The sequence below is a fragment of the Rhipicephalus microplus genome, chromosome 6, assembly GCF_043290135.1.
Source record: "Rhipicephalus microplus isolate Deutch F79 chromosome 6, USDA_Rmic, whole genome shotgun sequence".
Lineage (NCBI taxonomy): Eukaryota > Metazoa > Arthropoda > Arachnida > Ixodida > Ixodidae > Rhipicephalus > Rhipicephalus microplus.
Genome location: NC_134705.1, coordinates 131,436,531 through 131,454,563, shown reverse-complemented (window position 1 = coordinate 131,454,563; position 18,033 = coordinate 131,436,531). Strand labels below are relative to the sequence as shown.

Sequence of the window (18,033 nt, the reverse complement as noted above, 5' to 3'; positions counted from 1 at the left end):
AGGTAAGAGTGCACAGCTGCAATTCGAACCAGGGCCTTTTGAGTTAAAAGCCGGTATTTCACCTCTGCACCGCTTTGGTGGAGCTGCACATTAAGATGACGACAAAATGTAGAATAACGATTGCAGCGCCAAGTGTTGCCGTTGTTTGGGCTTCAATTCGTGAACAATAGTGAGGCGGCCACTGCAAGAACTCCCCCGTTCTTGTAAAGCCTAGAAACACTATACAGGAAATTAAAAACTGTCAGCCATTAAGCAGTGTGGTTAGGCGTTCCAGGTCATTTCAGCAACAAAATAATCTCTATATATTTTCAGTTTAATGCAACACGACTGGTGTATTTACAGAAATATTGCCTTTATTAGCGCATCACCACGGTCGGTAAAAGGGCTAACTTGTAAGTCATTTACGAAAATGAGATTATCACAAAGTTCACACAGCACTGGAAAACGGTAAAACAGTATGCTTCATTGACATTCGTTTCACAGCTACGAAATGTCATGACCCCCTTGAACCAAGGATGGCAGCATTTTGTATGGCCAGTTCGAAGAGGTCTCTGCTGCCAAGACTACTGGAGTCCGATGGTGCCAATTCTGGCAGCTCCATGCAGGCGGTGGATCCCCTCGAGTATTTGCCGCACACGAGACTCAAGACTTCCCCGACTATTTTGTCCAGAACGGTGCTCATGAATTCCTTCGCTGCTGCGTTTGGACAAGGCAACAAGGCGTCGTCGAAACAGTCTTGGACCTTGTAGAATGCACTGCACAAGAAACGAAGGAGATGGGCTCTCTGTTCAAAATAGTCAGGTGAGCACATATAATCACATCACTTAACATAATTAGCGTGCAAGTACAAATATGAAGCACTCAATCTATTTTTTCGAGTTACTCGTAAAGGGTAAGAAATAAAAACAGCAAATGGTGCCGCTTGCATGAAGATGCGCAAGGCTGCGTATTAGAATAGTCGGTAGGCACTTAACTGGTATTGACTGGACTAAGATTTTACCCTCTCACATTCTCAGCCTTTGCTGATAACGTGAGGTAATACACAACGCGATGCTTTCTTTTCTTTAAAACTTGTAGTTGGGCGAGTTAGTTCATAATTATGGGTGAACTGGTGAGCGCAAATGTAGACGAACAACAGAAAAGAAGAGACAGGAACAGCGCAACAACACGCGCAGTTTACCCAGAATTTTATTTCTTTTTTTATTCTTAAAGCGCTGCTGTATACCACTTATTGGTGGCAAAATTTGGTAGCGTAAACAGATAATTCCCATAGCTGATTTACGAATGAATAATGCAAATACCGCTACTCTGCACGCTGATTTACCAAAGATTAACAAAGCCTTTGATTTGTCAGAAAATTTGGTACCGTCAACAAAAAACTTGGCGTATGCCTGAGCTTCGCTTTCAAGAGCAGAACGTGATAGCGTAATCAGGCCTCGACTGGTTTCGATTATTCTTGCATGCCACACAGTGGTGGTCGAGTAGCTAAGGTACTCGGCTGCTGAGCCGCAGGTCGCGGGATCGAATCCCGGCTGCGGCGGCTGCATTTTCGATGGAGGCGGAAATGTTGTAGGCCCGTGTGCTCAGCTTTGGGTGCACGTAAAGAGCCCCGCAGGTGGTCGAAATTTCCGGAACCCTCCATTACGGTGGCTCACATATTCATTTGATTGTGTTGGGACGTTAAACCCCATATATCTATCTGTCTATCGATTCTTTTTGCACACCTTAACCATGACGTACCTCGAACGCTGTTCACATAACACTGGCCTTTTCAAGCTATCCTAGAATGCATACCGCAAGCAAATTTAAGTGGCCACTACATCAGAGTTATTTTACGAGTCAGTGAAGGATCCTCTATGCTTATGCAAGGCAACACACGAACTTACGAAGCTGCTCACTTTGTTTACGCTTTTGCTGCTGATGATGATACAGTATGTCTCAGCACATTAAATATTTAGTGGACCATTACAACACCCACTCGGTACGTAATTTGTTTGTCTTCACACCTGGTGTGGTTCTAAGCTTCTGCCGCAAGATCTGACAAGCGTTAAAGAATATCTTTTCAAAGCATGGCATTCACCTAGCCCCGTTATTTTTTCAAAGCAATTTCAAAGAATAGCACCGCTCTGCGGTACAACATTCGCTTCAGAAGCATATGATGTGTAACAATAATCACTCGGATCCGAAAATTTCTATTCTTCATTTTATTAGCATATTTTTCGATTTATCGGTCACGAAGAGTACGGTGATTTTTTCACTCACAACCAACGACGCCGTAACTGACGCTGACACAGGAATGTATGCGAAACGTGCTCTTTAACGCTAAGGTTCGCTATAGCTGTACACCACCGACTGACGCTCCTCTGCAACAACATGAATGTGCTTCTTGCGTGTTCACCTCGTACGCTGAGGAAAGGCATTCGGATAATCCGAGAATACTCATACACTGAGAATGTCGGCCAAACCATGCAATACAACCCCGGTGACACCGGTAACAATATCAATCAATGAATCAAGCAATCAATCAATCCATCAATCATTCTATCTATCTATCTATCTATCTATCTATCTATCTATCTATCTATCTATCTATCTATCTATCTATCTATCTATCTATCTATCTATCTATCTATCTATCTATCTATCTATCTATCTATCTATCTATCTATCTATCTATCTATCTATCTATCTATCTATCTATCTATCTATCTATCTATCTATCTATCTATCTATCTATCTATCTATCTATCTATCTATCTATCTATCTATCTATCTATCTATCTATCTATCTATCTATCTATCTATCTATCTATCTATCTACCTATCTATCTATCTATCTATCTATCTATCTATCTATCTATCTATCTATCTATCTATCTATCTATCTATCTATCTATCTATCTATCTATCTATCTGCGTGTTTGAGAGGAATAAATAAACGAATAAATTTTATTGTGTTCTTGCAGAAGACAATAATATAATGGCTGTATACAATGCCTGTATGTAATGTGGATGTGCGCATTTCAGATTGCGCTTGTTGTCCAAGAAAGATGTGAGGCACTACCTATCGCTTTGTAACCGTATCTCTCAATCCATCGCTTGAGACACGTTGTCCATTTCTGTTGAAGGCGGAAATGTTGTAGGCCCGTGTTCTCAGATTTGGGTGCACGTTAAAGAACCCCAGGTGGCCTAAATTTCCGGAGCCCTCCGCTACCGTGTCTCTCATAATCATATGGTGGTTTTCGAACGTTAAACCCCACATATCTATCTAGACACGTTGTCAATCCCGGTATATGAGCGATATAAGCGGGCAGAAGGTGTTGTTTATCAATGAATGAAACATATGGTAAGAGACGCCACTCTTAAAAAATGCTTCGTATCTTGAATTTGGAAGCTTCTCAACCTTCTCCTCAAGAATGGAACACAATAGCGTAACGTGGTCCCATTTCCTTTACCTCCTCAATCACCAGCCGCGCTTCGCTTCTTGTTGGGCATCTCAATCATGCCATGACGAAAAGAATGAGTGCACTCATATTATTGGCCGTCTCAGTATATCACAGTCTCTATACGGCATCTAGAGTTGCGAAGTTTCACTATGCCTTATTTCTTGTTTTTGCGACTCAGCAAAGCACCTGTTACGCGTCGATATAGCTACATGTGAACCTGCGCAGCTGTTCACTTTGTCGATGCGTTCTCTAATGTACGTGGTTAAATGTTTTACAGCTTCACAATAAGTGGCCCTTTAGTCTGCTCACTCATTGTACCATTCGCATGTCATGACGCCTCAATGGATCCAATGTTTCTGGTACACAGCATTATGTGCGTCGAGGAGACTTGTTGCATTATGTGATATTCATGCAGTGTTTTCTTTTTTTCGGCACTGAAGAGGGCATAGAATTCCAAGCAACGCAATGGTTGGGCCGTCGTACAGATGTTTGACTCGCAGAAACTTATGGTTGGATGCTCATTCAAACCAATGTTTTAGCATTATTTCAAAGGCATATATCTCAAAGTTTTGCTCACAGACGAAGACATTTTTTTTGCTCTCAACCAACGACGACTATACCTGAACCGCAATTTCCGCGAAACGATCTGGTCAATGTTTTCGCGTCAACAGGTGGTTGGATCACTGAACTCTGGCTAAGGCAAGCACTGCTGCACTGCACTGGTTGAATGCTCCTCTCACCAACAAGAATAGTGGACGACTTCCTTTTTGGGTGCAGCAACCACGCCGATCTCCATTTCGTGCCGCATCTTGCTCATGCAATGGTGAAGCTCATCCCCGGCTTCATTCAGGCATGCAACGCCTCTGTAGTACACTGCGAGAAAGTGAGAGTTCTGAAATTAAGAAGTGTGTGAAGGCTGACGTAAGATCAACTGAAATAAAAAAAAAAAGTATGGCACCTTCACTACTGCAAAACCTGGGAGGGTGTGCAGCGCGTGTAGTTAGTGTGTGAAGTGCGTGTGGTTCACACCAACATAGTTTACTAAGATTGCCTAGACCAGAGTTTGGCGCTATGGTCGTTCAGTGACCATCGCAATCATGGGAAGCACATGAATTTGCCTAGTCTGCGTGCTTGCGGGCTCCAAATGCACATGTGGATTTGTTTATTGCTGGGTTTTGATTTCGTTCCGAATGAAAGAACGGATGTTTCCAAACTTCGTGAGCCGATGTGAAACGGTAAGCCCGAAAGATTAAGGCAGTGAAGTGGAACTGCTGCACATTTGCTTACCTTTGTTTCGTGACAAAGCAGCTGCCAGCCACGCAAGCCAAACGAAGCCATGCAGAATTAAGAACGAAGATTTGACAAATCCTGGTCCTATACCCATCACTGTCGTGTTCGCTGAAGTGGCGTGCATATCGGAACTCATAGACACTATCGCGAGAGTTTCCTCTTGCGTACTTAAAGGGAACTTTATGCCAACCACTCCGTTTACAGAAAACATCAAGGATGTGAGTGCTTGAGGTAAGCCTGTAGGGTTTTGCCGAAAATAATATAATCTTGTTAGGGAGCTTTGCAAACCTTATGCGGACACGTGCGCTACATTTTGCAGATCTTTGCCGACTTCCTGATTGCCACGACAGTCAAGGTACGCGTCGTCTGCAGTGAGTTTCATCAGGTTGATCCATCTATCAGATGTAGCGGCGAAGCGCCGGCGAGGTGCAAGGGGAGAGGCTTGATCGGTGATGTGGTGCCCTCTGCAGTTAGGCGCAGTTCTTGGAACAGTTTTAGTGATATTAGGGTAATTATTGCAATTAGTTCTTGCTGACTTCTGCTAAATTTATTTTTATTTTTAGATTTTGTTGTTTCATTTAGGTGGTATGGTAGGTTAAATGGTATATATATAAGTTTTAGCCTAATATCGTAGGTATGGCTGGAAGTATTCCCGTAAAATTTTACGTACTCGCAAAACATTCCTCTGGGTGTCAAGTACACCCTTTCTGTATGCCTAGGTTGGTCATGCTTCCTATGGCCCTCTCGCAAATATTGAAGGAGGTTCACTTATTCAATGTACTTTTTCTCTGCAACTACGGAAAAGAATGTAACCACATTCAGCCGTGTGGTTAACTTTTATCCGCACAATAACAAGTGTGTACAGTATTGCGTAGAACTAACAAAGCCACTCGCCCAGTTACTCTGTAGAGGTGTAAAGTTGATTTAGTGAACCTCAGCTCAAATTTCGCTGAAAACGACGTAATGAACAGCTCAATTGCAACCGCTAAAAAATAAATACTTTTTTTAAATGGCAATAATATGCAGTATGTGCCTGCCTCTGTTTCCTTTCACTAATTGTCATATTACCATCCTCATTTCAGAAATAGTTGGCCGCAGCATTCCACGGTGGCTTCATTCCTATTGAAAGGGCAGGTCTTTATTCGCTCGATTTGTACAATCACGAATCGATGTTCAGACGAATTACTGTTTAACGTGTTTGTATAATTCATATAATAATTAAACATCGTGCCAGTTATCATAGGTCAGCACCTATATAAGCAGACATTAGGACAATAGACTACCAAAAGACTACCAAAAAGACGCGGTAGAAAAAAATCTCCTCCCGATATAGCTGTAGCTCACGCATACAAAGCTTAATCGAAATCAATTTAATACTTACTGAGAAAAGGTACATTTAAGTTGAATAATTTACAGAAAGTGCTATTTGAAAATAAAATTGCAGTTTTACGTGCGTCTGATGCTTACGCATGAGGGCACCTGGCGCACTTTGGCGCGGTGTTTCAACCATTTGAAGCGGCCGGTCGTCCTCGGGCTGCCACGGGTATGTTCACCAGAGTACAGTGAAGTTTTCAGTGCCAAAATTGTCAATTCAAGTTTTGGGAGGTTTGCCCCATCATACCCCCATAAATGCGGTTTTCAGCAGAGCTAGCCTTGTTATGGACTGAATTGAATATTGTATCGTTGTAATCTGTTCACGTTGGTGATTCAGTTATAATTCCGTAAATCATTAGTATTTCGTGTTATTCTTAGTGTTGAGGTAATGTTCTTAACCTGTTGTTGCCGTAAGCACCTGTCACACCGATGTAAACGTTGTGTGCACCCCGCATGCTGCTTCACCTTTCCCCATGGTCCTCTTTAGTGGGAGGTGGTGTAATTTTGTTGGAGTTTGCATCGTTGAAGCTCGGGTGTTGAAGTTGTCGAGCAAGGCGTTTTGCACGGGCGTCGTAGACGCGTCGTCTGTCCGCAGCTGATGCGTTGGCTCCTGGCTGACGCTTGGCTTTAACGTCGGCGCTGTGTACGGCGTGGTTTGCTTGCCGACACGGCCATGGCTACTGGGCATGTCAAGTCCGTGTTTCATCCATAGCAGTTCCCTGCCGACGCTATCTTGCGGTGTGTGCAGCAGAGGCAGTGCTCCCGCCACTCCCTCCACCCCACCTCCTCGCGTCACTCTGGCGAGGAGAGGGTTCTCCGACCTCCTCACGCTCACTTGACGAGGGGAAGAGTTGGAGCATGCGCAGTAAGGGGGGTCACGCCGCAGACACACCAGATCGAGCTCCACCATAAGCTGTTTTCCATCTCGAAGTGAGGGAGGGGAACATACGCATGCGCAGGGTCTCCTTTCACAGGGAAGGGTTCCTCGCACCACACTTTCCCCCTCCTAATCCCCAATTAACAAAACCCAGGGCAAACTTTCTCTGCCCCCTCTCCGATATGACTAAGGGAGTGGCATTCCGCCCCCTTCTTTTGTGCGTAGGGCTATGGTGAGGAAGACGAAAAAGAAGAGGAGGGAGAGTATTGCATGTCGTAGCTAGATAGACAAATAGAAACTAGGGAGAAAAAAAGGTGGGCGATACAGAAAGAGAAAACAAGAAACTGAGAGAGAGAGGGAAAATGGAAAAGAGAAATAAAGAGAAATAAAAAGGAATGCACAGAAAGAATGAAAGAAATGAAACAAACAGAAACACAGACGAAAAGAAATACAAAAGCGTAGATAAGAGAAGAAAAAGAAAAAAAAGAAAAGAAAACACAAAGAAGCACTGAAGGCCTCGAAGCTCTTCGCTTTCTTTGAGACATCGTACATCTAGTACGAAGGCGCCTTAACTTTTTGCGGCTCAAATATCTGTAGTTCGTCATACAAAGCGCAGCAAAGCAACGTGGGTGACACAGTTGTAGGTGCGTAGACAAGCGCACCACCGCTTTCAACTTGATATTTTTTGTTTATGTCCGTGCTTCCGGTATACGCCGAAGCGTTCGCGCTTAGCGACTGCATTTGAAGTGAAAGTTGTGTCTATGTTGGTGTCGTTCCACAGCTATCGATTGAACAATCGTCGTTTTTTTTTTTCGAGAGGCAGGAGATTTCTTTCGCCAGAGATCAGTCGTTACATCTGTTTTGAACCATCTGATTGCGTTTAATGTTTGAAATATTTCTTACTTCGCCAGACTCTACCCTTCTGTGCTGTCTTGGGCAGTGCTTTAATTTCTATTGGCACCTTCTTCGTTACCGCCAGAAGGTAACAGTTATCTGCAGCATTGGAATTGATTACCGCGTAAGGTTACACAACTGTTAGCTTCCCAAGATCTGCTGCTCAATTTCACTCACATTGGTTCAGTTCGGTGCCTTCGGTGCATACAGCCTCGTAGGCTTCCTCCATGGCCTGCAAGCTTAGAAGGGCAGCCACTCTTGGAAGACCGTCCAAGCATTCCTTCGAGAATTGTAAAGCACAGGACAGCTGCGTGGATAGGTGCCTGCAGTAATTCACCATCCAACCTAATGCTGAGTTGTTTTCTCCAAACCACTCTCCCCACCCTCTCTTCCACACACCCGAAAAAAATGATAACTTTGGGATGTAAGTTACATATGCGCTGCGATAAATATTACCTAGTGGCGTAGCTCAATGCAGAATCTTCAGGAAGCCTTATGTTGTGTGGTACTAGAATCCGTCATATGTAATATCAGTCCGCATAAAATGATTCGTTCAGGCATAATTACATTTTTGGTAAAAACAACAATTTGTGTTCTCATGCTTTCCTCGTCCTCAATATCTGTTGGGTTTATTTCATTGCTTCTAGCATAGAGCCTAGACTCTCGAAAAGTGCCCCATTTTTTGTTAACCCTCGTGGAAGACAGACATCTGAGCAGCAAGTGATTTTATAGTTTGAACAGCTTTCATTAGTCGGTTTGTCATATTGTCCTGTTATAGTTATTGAAATCTCACTAATGAAAGAACGAATTTTTTTTCTTGGCTGCCATAAAGACTACATATGACCAGAGCACGGTAAGCTGAGCGTAATCACATCGTGCCCTTTACAAAATTGTGTAGTGTATCTGGGTGTTGGTCGATGTCATTGCATCATAGCTGATTCGTAATTGTGTTTTTGGAAGACACAGGAGATCTAAAGCTTCTGTAAATTTTGCTCGTGACAATATATACTAGTGCATGTGACAGGAACCGAATTTCTTTAGATGTGAATAGCGCTTTTCCATTATTCTTAAACTATGAACCAAACTTTGGCAGCACCCTCCCAATGAATTCAATCCACTCTACAGCCAACAAGTAGTGCTAATGCGACCATTTAGCCATGACATCGATTGCTGTAAAGCAGAAAAAGCTTCCACGCAGAAGTCTTTCTTATAATGAATCATAAAAGGTCGTCTTTTTTATGAAACTCCAAGTGTATTGTGCTGTGTAGTTTTGCTAAATCAACAATAAACGAACAGTTAATGACAATCTATGCAGCACAAGTTGGATGGTTAGTCTTCGGTTAAATAACAACACATTATTCGAGATGCGTTTTTATGGCATTGTTAGTATCGCTGTAAATGTAGCCGGCCTATCTGGCTAAGAAAGAATGTATAAAGTCTGTTTCTAGGGTAACCAAGCCTTCTGTCTTTACTGGCCCAGAGCATAATTTTCCTTAACACGGCCTCATCAAGTATGGTCCACAGGACGGCTTTATGCTCTTCCATAGTAGAGTACCAAGTACTCTATATATCGCTAACAACTTTTTCTAATCACCGTCAAATAAACAATCGTGTGTGTTCTCTAAGTAAACGTTAAAATATTTTACTATTTCTTTACGAATGTGGCTCCCAACATATCTTACAATTGGCCATCATGCCGAACCGACAGTCAAGTCTCAAAGGAAAAAAGACGTAATGTTCGTACTCGCAGTTTTCGATGAACTCTTGTCCGCCAGAAGGCACTCGCGTGACGTTGCTGTAGATGAGGAAATCCGAGCCACAGTCATTCAGCTGCTTCCTCGTGCACCCATGCTTGAAAGGAAGCTCTTCAGGCTCAGCTGTGGCATATAATTCGCTTTGGTCATTGTTCATACAAGAATCTCGCGATGCACTCTAGCAAAAACTGCAAGTTGTCAGGTTAGGAATTTCTTGACGGAAAGCGCTCAAAACGGTGACCATCAGTGAAATTTCCCCATGAGACTGCGCTTGAAATTACTATAGATTCCGTGGTGCTTTTGAGAACAGGGGAAGTCAACGACGAATATACAGCGTTTTGTTCTGCGGGTCTTTCTTTCGTTGTGTGGGAGTTGGCTGCATTTCAAATACTCGTCACTACCAGCTAGTATAATTTTGAGGCTTCTCGCAATAAAAAGTTCTGACTTTGACAAGAACCTTTCGAATCTAAAAGATCATCCAGGCATAGATTTCAGTGGCATTGCAACATCGCATAACTAATATACAGCTCTATCGGGCTTTTTTGTGCATTCTAATCGAGTCAGCTTAGACGCTGCACCGAGTGCCTGTTGCTTGCAGCACCACCAATTGCAGACATTCATGCGAGGCACTGTTGCCCTCAAACTAATAATTTTTGTCAGAATAGTATCAATGCTACCGGCGACTCCTAAAATGAAATCAAGTTATGGAAAAGCCTTCCGCCTCCAGACTAGCCACCATAGAAGTGTAGGTGCTTTTTAACACTCAAAGCAAATGATATTCAGTCACTCCATGGTGCAGATGGGGCAGAAGTACTCAGAAAGCTGGCGTGAAGTATTTACTGAATTGCATACCGAATAACAGAAAACAAGTGCTCGCACCCCAAGCCAACGTTTCCACTCATCCCCACAATTCACGTCATCAATAATAAAATGCAGATTTACGCTTTTTTTTGCGTGTCGTCAACAAAACTTTACACAAAAGAAAAGTGATGCGTTCCCGCATCACGTGTACCTTCACAGCCTGGAAATAACCTCTTCTCGGCATTTTCAAAAATTTCTCTTTACCTGTTCATTAAACGAGCAGGCCTTCCGGCCATCACCCAGGATTAGCTGTAAGGCTTCGCACAAGTGTATCCGATTGCCATAAGTAGCATGGCCTTCAGCACACACCACGAATATGCCTTACTTCTATGAGACCAAAGGTAAAGGGTACTGCAACAACCCTACTCAGACACTATATTCAGTACACGCAACAAACCGAGGCACTTAGCTAGAGGTTAGGGAGTTATGCAAGGGATAGACAATTTGGATTATTATTGAAACAGCCATACATACCGTCCGGGCATAAGTTGTGAGAGGACACCAAGGCGATGGGCTTTAAATTTTAAAATAATGCATAAAAACTTTTACTGTTTATGCAAACTATGGGCGTGAAGGCGCTGATTCGCCGCAACCGTGGCAGCGGAGCAGCTTTCTCTCACTACTATACGTAGCCATCCAGACAGTAAACTTAACAAGATGAACAATACTAGAATTTAAACGTTACTCGATGTCTATTTTTTGTACATCCTATTCTGCAAAGCCATAAGATACCCTTTTGTTTCCGTAAATAAGCGAGACCAGCAGCTACACTCCCTCGGAGCCTCGCAGCTATATGGCACCACGTCGTGGGCGTCGCCAGGGGGGGTGCAATAGGGACATTTGACCAATGAAGTTAAACCTGTCCTAGCTCACTCAAGCCACAATAGTGGTCTGCTCTCAGCCGCGATGTAACACGGCTTTGCACCCCCAAGGCAAAATCGTGCCGACGTTCATGCGCCACGTTGCTAGAGAATGGTAAGCCACCGACAGATGGTCGCAAGCTCCTCTTCGTGCTGTACGGCTATCCCCAGAGGCCGTCGTTACGTCACATACATGATTAGGTTTGTCATGAGCAACAGACACTGTCGAGGGTGTGATCAAGTACCTGCGTAATTGGGTCATGGTGGTGATCAGTGACTCCAGGAACGCCACGAGCAATTATAAATCGGGAGGGGCGACGGTGACTGCTGTTCATATATCAGACATGGTAGCAGTACCGAGAGAGATTATTCTGCTCGTCTGGGCTCCAGCTCACCGGGAACTTGAAGGGAACGAAGAGGCTCATTTGGTCGCCCGATGTCTCACCTACCGGCCGATCCCTGGAACCTCCCATACTACCGAACAAAACGTGAGGATATGCGCACATACCATGGAATAGCCGCACGCTACAGGCTAAATCGGCAAGTATAATCGAGAACGGACAACTCTTTCAGTAAGAAAAGTCAAGTTTTGTGGCGAAAGTTAGAGACCGGGGTTTTTCCGAAGTCGCTCTTTACAGCTATAGTGGCACCCCGCAGTTTCGTGGTCTCAGAGTAAATTGTGTGATGAGGCGGCAAAGCTTGGTTCACATGGTGTGGGCATGTCCGAGTCAGAACGATTGTTTCGACAACGTAGAATCATCGGAGGCCCTGCTCCGCAGCCGAGACCCCAACGTCCAGCGCAACATGACCAGTCAAGCCGTATAGCTGCTGCCATGTCCCAAAGGATTCCGGTCAGCGGCAAGGGGCAACGGGACATGCCTGAAGTAATTGACTGACATTGCAATAAGATGGAAAGGTGGGTTAGTTGATAATTCATGATTGTTCAGCGAACTGGGAACGCGGGGGTAAACACAGACACAAAGCGAAGAGCCACACAGCACGAGCGCTCACACTGTGTGCCTCCTCTTTGCTTTGTGTCTGTGTTTATCTCCGCGCTCCCAGTTCACTAAAAATCATAATTCACTGACGTTTTATTGAAAGGTTTGTCTCTACCTTTCTCTCTTGCACTTAAACTGCATACTTCGCAAGCGCTAACATAATTAGCAGGCTTGTTTATCTCGGACGTCCGAAGTGTTAGAAGGCTGGAACAAAGAAGTGACTTCTCAGCTGCTCTTGGTGGCTTTCGTCAATGGTATTTATATGCACAGATGGCCCGAAATCTTTTCTGATATTGATCTTCAAAGAAAAATGAAAAGCTAACTCCGCTGATTGGTTCACAATACTAAAATACTAGTTATTCTATGTTCTTGAGATGTTCCTGTCAATCTCCCGATAGTACGAGCACCAAGACAATCCGACAATATTTTTTTAGCAGCGAAAGAGAGCATAACCTAACCCAAGACCTAATTGAGCAGCACTGCCCAATCATTACGTATCACCTGTTAAAAAAATAGGAAGTCGTACAAAGCATTCTGGCCCCACCAGTGCAGAGTTCGTGAAACTCCGAAAGCCACGAAGAGCTGTCACTCAGGGGAAACGTAATCGTACTTCACCAGACTGACCGCGTCTGCGACAGAATGCGCTACATGCATGACAGCTGCGATTTTTATGCATTAGAAGGCTGACTGTAATCGACATTCCTCTTCGATGAATTGAGCTTGAGTGCACTTTTTTACGTTATGCACTATCTTATTTGCACACATATGGCAGATGACACAGCCTGTAATGGGTCATCACATTTGGGGCTTGCGTGATTGAGAAATTTGTTACGCTGAGGACTTTGAGAAGAAATTCTCGTTTCTTTTGCATTTTTTTCCAAACAATTTATCAGTTTACTGATAGCAGACTTTAATGGCACTCCGTGAAATCTACAATAAAGTTTTCTAGAATTCACCTGTGACCCAACTTTAGCACAATGAGCAGTTTACCGTACAGGGATAGACTTTCGATACGTACGTGAAAAGTTTCGGCATGATAAAGTTCGCGCAGGCGCACTCTTCAGTCGGTACGGCATTATCGCACTGATAGTGCAGTTTATTATTGAGATAATGCGTTACTGCTACCGGTCCGTGTTTAGTGACTGTTATGGTAATTGGCCTACATGAAAAATCGTGTGCAGCTTGCACACCACAAAACCACTTGCCACCGATCCCGCACCCGCTTTCGAGAAATTACATTTCGCACGGCAGGTCACTGATGCTCCGGCTAACCTACGCTCATCGCATTGTGGAAAAAAGATTTTGTATTGAAGCCTCGCTTCCATCGTCTTCTTGGCTTTGACCCCGATGAGGTCAAACAACATGTAGTAAATGAATGTGCGATGCCATAAAGATGGTTCCACTCAATGAATAAAATTTATTTGTAAGTACGCATATCTTACGCCTGTAGTCTGCCATGAATGACAGAAGTTTTCAAAGGATTGCATCTCACGAAGTTCATTGTGATTGTCTGACCTCAGTACAATAGCAAGAGTTTGCTTTTAAACATCTGCGAGGGGAGAGGGGATAAGGGGTACCGCAGACATTGCATGTCAGCAGTAACAAGTAATCAGCTATATTTTACTGAATCCTAATAAAACCTGCCTACCCAAACACAACCTAGTTGTTCAGAGAAGAAAAAGAAACACCTTTACGATAGCCCTGATGTTTCGTCAGCTAAGCATCTTCTTTCAGGATAATACAGTCATTTTTTAGAGAAGAGCGATTGTCGATAGAGAAGAGCGATTGTCGATGGTTTCAGCATGAATGCGTGAAGCTCTGGTACAAGAATCACAACAATTCATAATTATAGACTCAACGTTGTTGTCACTATGAAAGGCAGCCATTCCAATGCTCACATTCTTTGCAGTAACAAGTGATCACAATTTAACAAGATGTTCATTTACTATGAATGACAGTACACCTAGGTTCAGACCTAAATAAAGTCGTGGAATTTGCTGTCATGATGCATTTGTAGCAGCGGTTCCTTCTTTGCCTATTAGAGCTTAGGTGAATTATTCGAGAGTTGTAAAAAATGTTTGTGTAGTAAGGCATTTATTTTCTAAATTTAGTCAAGAAACCAACATCACGACTTTCAACGCAGCGGTGTTTTGAAGGTAATGAAATAAAAGATATTAAACGAAAAAGTAAGCAGTCGCGTATGAGACACCAAACTCGTGAAATTAGACTAAAAATAGCTTCATTAAGTCTCTTTGTTCTAGCATGTAACAAGGCGCTTTATACTACTTACAACTAGCTGTCAGATAAGCGAGCAAAGTTGCTGTAATACTTGCATGCATTTGTAGCAAGCGCTCTCACCATGAGTTGTCGTGAAAACAGCGATTGCGGTGGTGCACAAGGCACGGAAGAACATTGTGTTCTGTGTGTCCGGCATTCCCTGTTCTTGCCACCAAACTTGGCTAAGAATCTTTGTCGCTGAAACGTGTCATAATCAAGGAAACGTTGTACGGAAAACAAACGAAACTGCTTCCAAGTTTTCCTCGCCATAGAGTCCGTCACGGATGCTAGTCGTCAAGGTGCATACGCACGATATTACCTTTCTTGACCACGCCCCCAATAACACCCCTCCCCACAGCCCTTCTTGCACTTGCCGCACGAGATGTGCCACGGTAGAGCTGCATCTCAGCACGCATTTCCTGATTATTTTGTTTTTGAATGGCCTGTGTAGGTGATCGCAGAAAGGCATTGTTTATTCCTTCTGATTGATGCGCTCATCTTGCGGTTGGGCGAACTTCACATTATTGAATGCACTTTTGCGTTTTGGCATTCCTGTGACTCTTTCCTGTGAATAAATACGCTGGAATGTGCGTATATAGTGTGTTATTTGCAGTAATTCCCCCACTACTTGTTTTACAATGTTATCTGCAGTATTTTTTCCAAATATATTTGTTTCGCCTCTTTACGTAATTGCAATAATCTTTTCTGACAAAATCTCCCACACTGAGAGAGCAGATTCCATGCACTCATGGGGTCGGCCAAGCAAAGCTATATATCGCGTTTGCTTTAGGTTACCGCCATGTTCTCCGCAAAAGCAACGTGCTATGCAACGCTTGTTGGAAATGAAATTCTTCAAAACATGCTTGATCGGGCGAAGGACAGAACTCGTAGCAATTGCCTTTGCTTAGGGCGGCCAAGTAGATGTTTATTTTTCAATTGTATACACGGATACACAAGAACACAGAGGAAAGAGAGAGAAAACAAGCTGGCAACGGTCACCTGGACAGGCACTATGCCTACTTACTTTTTCGGGAAGAGGAACGCGATAGAAAGAAGATAGGAGAAAGGGGGAAAAGAGATGAAAGTAAAAAATGACCAAGATTTAGGCAAGCATATGTAACCTAGAAATGAAAAAAATGCCCCCCCCCCACAGGAGGGAATCGTGAGGAAATGCGAATGCATTACTTGCACCGAGAGAGGGCACCGTTGCCTTCAAACATTCGCCTTTACCAACTTCTGCCATCGCCTTGAGAGGGGCCCAGCCAGCGAACGGTCGAGAACGAGGAGCGAGCGGACGGGAGAGCGGGGCGCCAGTGTTCTCGGCTCTGCATTGGCGCTTCACGGCAGTGACCCGAGCACACATTTCCGGATGTTTTTGAGAAGCGCCCAGCCAGCGAACGGTCGCAAATAATGCGCGAGTGGACGGGAGAGTTGGCTTCAGGGAGGAGAGAGAGCGAATGGCGAGTGAAGGAGTGGTGATGCACTGCACCTACCCTCTCCTACACTCTCTCGCAACACATGCACCGGTTACTAGGGGCAAGAATAAGTTCGTGCGTCCGCAGCTGTTGCAATGACAGAGCGAGGGAGAGCGGAGAAATAACACCTGCTGGCGTGCGGGCGCCGCCGTGGACGCCGCCACTGGGTGCCTGACGTAGCCCAACTAAGAAATGCATTCACATTTTAAAAAGCCCCGCCGTGGTGGTCTAGTGACTAAGGTACTCGGCTGCTGACCCGCAGGTCGCGGGATCGAACCCCTACTGTGGTGGCTGCATTTCCGATGGAGGCGGAAATTTTGTAGGCCCGTGTGCTGAGATTTGGGTGCACATTAAAGAACCCCGAGTGGTCGAAATTTCTGGAGCCCTTTACTACGACGTCTCTAATAATGATATGGTGGTTTTGGGACGTTAAACCCCACATATATAGCATATAAATCAATCATTATTTAAAAAAAACGAATATCAACGGGTGACCAGGACGGTTTGGTCCATAAAGGTTGGTGTTACTTTGGCTACATATTGGAAAACCGTCGAGAGATCATTCTGCCTTGGGCCCTACAGCTGCGTTTTCGAGCTTCCGCTGAGCCCTCAACCGAAACTCGATTAAATAGGGCCTTGGAGATGACATGCGTGACTGCGAGCCTCACTAAGTACTTCGTACTTAGCCTTATGCTTCCATGCCGAACGAACTCAACTACACTATTACTGAGTTTTGGGTTATCAACTAACTTTAACCAAATAAGTGCGGCGTAGTACGTCATAGCAATGACACTACTGCCAAGGGAAACTGTTGGCCAAGAAGATTCTCTGGGATACGGATGTCTTCTTCTATGCTTCACACATAGAACATGTTTCATCCGTCTCTTCATTCTCAAAGATATGTGCCTATTAGTTAGAACACGCTGGCGAATGCGGCGGAAACCACGCTTTGTTGTGCGAGCGAAATTATTTTAAATCACGATCGAGAGCAAAATGTTTTGTCTAATTTCACGCCCACCAGCGAATTCTCTTCCGTGAAGTTGTTTATAAAAAGTTCGAAATATTAGCAACAACGGAGATAATGCTACGTCGCCACTAGCCGTGAATTCACGTTACGTAAATAGATACATGACGTTAGCCCATTTTCTTCCGCCAATTTCGTGTGCGGTAACGCTGAGTGGCTGAGATATTTTTTTATGGGTTGTTTCTGGAACGAACATTTGGTCAAGTAGTCTTCTCTCCAAGTCGGCGTCTCTGAGTAGCTCTGAAGCACCTCTGTGCCCATTGCCACGTTGCGGTTGAGCAGAGCAACGCTTCAAAGAAAAAAAAACTAGACTATTTGACTTCTCTAGAATACTTGTGGAAATGATATATATTTCAATATAATTACGTTCTAGCTTTATTAGTAGTAGCTATGTAAAAAACATGTATATTGAGGTTCGACATCTGAAAACCATGATTTGATTGAGAGACTTAACAGGAGGACTTTGGAAATTTCTGTGATGTGGTGTCCTTTGACGTGCACTGACAGCACACAGTGCACGGGTCTGTAGCATTTCACCTCTGTCGAAACCTTACCGTCTCGGTCACAATAGAAACTTGCGACATTCAGGTCAGCATCTGAGTGTCATAACCATGGTCCCACTGCGACAAAACGTCTTTAAGATGCGGTAATAGTTGATCGAGTTGGTAGATTTTCAAGATCATAATGGAATAATTGGAAGCGCGAACCAACGGGACACAAGAGAAGAGACAAACAAGCGCAGTTTGTCTGCGCTTGTTTGTCTCTTCTCTTGTGTCCCGTTGGTTTGCGTTTCCAATTATTCCATTATCAATTTGTACCAACTAGCCCGCCTGTCAACCCTACTGCGATTTTCAAGAGCCGAATTAGCGATAGTTGGCTCTGTTTCACCTTGGGTGGACAACC

At 44.0% G+C, this 18,033-nt stretch overlaps 1 protein-coding gene across 1 annotated transcript; it reads right to left on the bottom strand.

Moving 5' to 3' along the window:
- Positions 1 to 333: 333 nt before the first annotated feature.
- LOC119168459 (uncharacterized) lies at positions 334 to 14,898 on the bottom strand. Its single transcript, XM_075865482.1, has 5 exons — positions 14,713 to 14,898; positions 9,626 to 9,758; positions 8,059 to 8,204; positions 4,187 to 4,319; positions 334 to 755 (listed from the first exon to the last, which is right to left on the bottom strand). The coding sequence occupies exons 1-5, from the start codon at positions 14,786 to 14,788 to the stop codon at positions 494 to 496; spliced, it is 750 nt and encodes a 249-aa protein (XP_075721597.1). The 5' UTR covers positions 14,789 to 14,898; the 3' UTR covers positions 334 to 493.
- Positions 14,899 to 18,033: the final 3,135 nt, after the last annotated feature.